General features: G+C 38.3%; 1 protein-coding gene across 1 annotated transcript in view; it reads right to left on the reverse strand.

Moving 5' to 3' along the window:
- The window catches only part of LOC122249954 (V-type proton ATPase catalytic subunit A), a 7,573-nt gene that overhangs the window by 2,236 nt on the left and 337 nt on the right, over positions 1-5,000 (reverse strand). The window contains exons 2-6 of the mRNA XM_043011176.2: positions 2,234-2,327; positions 1,674-1,786; positions 1,137-1,367; positions 261-455; positions 1-50 (exon numbers count right to left, since the gene is read on the reverse strand). The exon at positions 1-50 is cut by the window's left edge and continues 187 nt beyond it. Coding sequence (XP_042867110.1) covers positions 1-50; positions 261-455; positions 1,137-1,367; positions 1,674-1,786; positions 2,234-2,327 — 683 coding nt within the window. The remainder of the gene's footprint in view (positions 51-260; positions 456-1,136; positions 1,368-1,673; positions 1,787-2,233; positions 2,328-5,000) is intronic.

Raw genomic sequence — 5,000 nt, forward strand, 5'->3', positions numbered from 1 at the left:
TTTGCATGGAGCTTCTCACTCACTGGACGTGGCTGTCTTACTGGCCACACCTGAGAAAAAATAAAACAAGTTATTTAGATGATAATCATTCACCATAATATTACTTAAAAGTAAAAAAATACAACATATTTGAAATATCAAACTGTTCTATAGTTGTCTTTTTTTCTCTCTGGTCGCTACCTCAAAGAAACTTTTTTCCCAGCATTCCATCTAAATATATAGTCACTGATTTAACATTCCCATCCGTTCCCGAGCCATACCTGCATCATGGAGTACTTGTGCTTCTCTCCGTCAAACTCCACCTCCAGCACAGTTTCATCCACGGTGTAGTTACCAGCTGGAGCCATGTATGTCACGGTACCACGGGCCTTCGGGGGCAGCATGATCCTGTGGTTGATGATAGAGTTCTCGGGCACAATGCCAAAGAGATCACCACCAGTGATGTGAGACCCCACCTGCAAAAAATAATTTATTTTAGAAATATACAAATTTTCCTGCCTTTCTAACTTTAAGCTCTTCTTGAATATTTCCACAAAGACAGAAAATGTCCTATCATGTCATGAAGTTTTACCATTTATAAACATTGTATGATTGTATATAAACATTGTAGTTCCATTTGTATATACACATTTTTCTTAACCCATTCGTGCCGGTTGACATGCTGACCCGTTTTGTGTTTTTGCGTCAAACGCCGGGAACGAGATATGAGGGCAAGGCCGGTGCTCAGGGTGAGCGAGCAGGCAGCCCAGGCTCGCAGCTTGTGCATCCAAGAATCTCGAGGCATTAGGCTTATGCATTCAAATACCTTGGTATTGCGACCATGCAAAGCTGGAACCGGAATGGCCCCGGCGTGAATGAGTTAACCCATTCATACCGGGGCCATTCCGGCTTTGCGCGGTCGCAATACCGGGGTTCTCGAATGCATAAACCTAACGCCTTGAGATTCTCGGGCGCACAAGCTGCGAGTCTGGGTTGCCCGCTCGTTCTAACCGAGCGCGCAGTTCCCCCTCATAGCTCGTCCAGGGCGTCTGACGCGAAAACCACAATACGTGCTATCACGTCAACCGGTTCCAATGGGTTAAATTATGGCCTGTTCCAGGACTTGAACCTTTAACTTTCTCTATTCCTATACCAACCTTCACTGCTGGCTCAGGGTGGAATTCCCAGCTCTTGCTGCGAGTCAGAGCAGGAGTGGATATACCCTTGGGGATGTAAATTGACTCTGTGAGTTCACCAATCTCCTGCAGGGGTCGCTGAATTCCGTCATAGATGTTACCCATGATGCCAGGGCCCAGCTCTACAGAGAGGGGCTTCCCAGTCTTCAATACGGGATCACCCACAGTCACACCTGAGGTGTCTTCGTAGACCTGAGAGATATTTATTACTGGATTAAAAATGCCTATTATAAAAAAAGGTATCCTTTAATAAACTTTTAACTGTAAAAAAAACAAAAAAACTTTTACATGTTAGATAAAGGTATGACTATTTTACTGCAAGTAACTGAGTAAACAAAAGGTCTGAAGAAAATCATATCATTAATGATTACTATCCAAATCAGTAAAAACATTTAATACTCCATTAACATTTGATTCTTCAATCTGTATTTATATATCCTATTGTGTCTCACAACATAGCAGAAGAAAAATTAATGCTCTCATTCTCAGCCTACATACCTGAATGGTGGCTGTGTCACCCTCCAGCCTAATAATCTCTCCCACCAACTCCTGATGACCGACACGCACCAATTCGTACATAGCAGAGCCACTCATGTTCTTGGCAATTACGACTGGAATGCCATACAAAGAATTTTTTAAGTTTATTCAAGAAATGGAAAATGTGTTCTTTATATACCAATAATTTCAATGTGTTTACTACTGAATATTAACCCAATCCCGACGGGCCTGGCGAGAAGTGGCAACCCTCTACACCGGGCCTATGCAATATTGCATCGGGAACGTCACACTGGTGTGTTGCCCCGTCATCAGGCATTTAGCCATGTCACACGGGTGTGACACATCATCATTGGGTTATTATAAAGAATTTTTTTTTTTTAAATAAAAATTGCAGGCATGAGTAAATATGGAGAAATAACTTTATCTCAATACAAAAATCAAATTCACTGAAATTGTTCTACAGCTTTAAAGAACTCTGCCTCCTCCTTCAAACATCTTAAATTGATGATAAAGATATGTTTAAACTGAAATTACGTCTAACATTAGAAAAAAAAACGTACCAGGTCCAGAGACACCCCAGACCGATCCCAGGGCAGATTCCGAGTCAGCATCTTGTATTTTGGCCAACTTGGCCGCCCTATCCATTGCTCCAGCCTGGGGAGGGAAAAAATCATTAAACATAATCATAGACCACAGTATCGACAATTCAAATTCACCTGAATCAACTATTGTAACAATTACATGCTCATATAAACTATCTCCCATTTTCCTCTATTAGCAATACAATGATTTCAGATTTCTGGCAATGCTGGCTCTGCATGTGCTTTTCAAGGCAAGGCCTTTACAAGATCATTACAAGGCTTTTCTAATATGCTTGGAAATTACAATTCTATATCAGTGGATACAACATGTGTATGAGGGGAATGATGCACAATTTGAAACCAGTAACAAATATATGAATTTGTTATAAACAATACAAAATATAATTACATATCAAGCTTTCTGTACTAGATTGGGAATAGTAATATATTCTTTTCAATGTGATGTGCTAAAATTGTACTTTTTAATCTTTAGTAAGTGCACAACTGATAACAGATAGTTACACAATACAAAAATATATAATTTAACGGATGATGAACTTGCAACAGTGAGTTTCTATTTACTTATATGATGCAGTCACACAAGGTAAACCAGTATCTCTACAGTAAAATTTTCCTGTCTGTCTGAATGCTGTAGTTCTCATAAACCAGCTACTGCCAGGCATGCTCATTTTCCAGTAACATTAGAGGTAGTATGAATGCTTATGGATTTACAGATACTTTTTTTTTTCTTATTTTGTATATATTCTATCAAAATTCTGGCTTCATAATCAGCATAAAGGCCTAACTTGATACCCTTACTAAAAACAATATTTCCAGTTTAATTCTCAAAGAAAAACCTAGCTTCCTTCCAATTGCCTTGTTATATGGTAATTCCCTCTTAATAATATCCATAAGGAATGCTCCAAGGAATGGTCCCCTAAGCCTTTTAACCTTTTCTAACTGATTCTCCAAAAGAACGGATAAGGTTTCTAATGAACTGAACCCATGGAGACAGAATTTAATAAAAGTCTCCCTAAGCTAACATACCATATTAACCCAATCCTGACGGGACCGGCAATAAGTGGAAACACCCTACGCCGGGCCTATGCAATATTGCATCGGGAACATCACACTGGTGTGTCGCCCCGTCATCGGGCATTTAGCCGTGTCACATGGATGTGACACACCGTCATCAAAGGGTTAACCAGTGCTCTGGCTTACAGTGCATTGTTATACAGAAAGCCTGAGCACATGACAATAAAAAGGCAAGGGACTCTCTGCTTTACAAAGCATCATAGGAATTACCAGATAAAAGAGCTAAAGGGTCCCTAAGAATAATTCAAATTGGGGATACCACATCACCTCTAATTTTGATTAGTTGATTCTTTAAATAATTATCCACCTATGTGTTATCCTCAAGAAAATGAAGGTGAATTTGTATGTATAACAACCAAAACATTCAAAGACAAAATTCATATCTACTATTGCATCTAAATCTGATCTGAATAATTCCGATGTACATTTCCATCACATAACTTTATTTTCTATATTATAAACAATTGATTTTTTGCCTACTGTAAATCAGAGAGATGTAAATTGTGTGATTTTGTTATAATTTACTCACCCATATAACATCTGTACCTACTAGCAATGACGCAGAGAACTATAAATATCATTTACAAAAATATTCTGCCAGGATAGAGCCTAGAATGGTTCTTCCTGGACAATAATTCTCTAAGGTGTATATTCAATATATCCACTGTATCTCAATTAATAAAACAAATGCACACATTTTAACCCATTGTGAACAGGGCGCCTAATGACCTAACTAGTCGTCAGGATGGGCAGCCTATGACACTAGTGGCACCGGGTAAAAATTAGAGGGACGGGAAAATTGCTTTCTCCGCCCTCTGAGCAGCGCAGACTAGCCCAAACAATATTTTTTCATAAATCCATCATGAAATGTGGGTTTAGGCTGACTTTAGAGCCCTGTAGCTCTGGAGTTAGCACCATTACAGCCATAGTGCTTAATGACTGTCTGCGCACTTCAACTGTGAGCAGATCCCGATGTTGCGTCATGTATGCATTGACACCCATCTTTTAGGCCTAATTGGTCATGTATGCCATAACACTTGTATGCGATGGATTAATGTCATGGCAAATGACTTTATGAAGCTGTAAAAGTAAAGTTTGCATAGCCCTGAACAATAAACAATATGAAACAGTCCTTGCTTATGATTAATCTAATCTTTAATGGACTATTTAATTTGGTCATTATCGATGAACAGCCAGGAATTTATTTTCTTCAATTGATAGGCTTTTTCCAAACAATATATCAACTAGGACAGAAATGCATGAGTCCTGTATCTATCAATGAAAGAGAAAAGTTGCATTAGGTTCATATCAAACAATTGTTATGTCTAATTTGTAACTGAAATATCACTGATAAAAAGTGTCAAAATACAATAACAAATATCAATTTACAAGAATTCATAGCCTGGGCGCCCAATCTAGTCACAACACTGGCATAAGAATGCAAATACATTCTAGTAATTGTAACAAAAATCAAGCAAAATGTACTTATAGACTATCTAAAAACCTTTATATTGACATAACTATCAATTTGAAACATATAAGACTATCTATTTCTGTCACTGGGGGGTGGATCTGCTTTGTTTCTATAGATACTGAGATAAACATATTTCTCTAAAGAAAATACCATGTTTAATGTGTTTCTACTCTAGAC

Source organism: Penaeus japonicus, unplaced genomic scaffold (genome assembly GCF_977035675.1).
Source record: "Penaeus japonicus unplaced genomic scaffold, GWHDUDI00000001_assembly GWHDUDI00000020, whole genome shotgun sequence".
NCBI classification, from domain to species: Eukaryota; Metazoa; Arthropoda; class Malacostraca; order Decapoda; family Penaeidae; genus Penaeus; species Penaeus japonicus.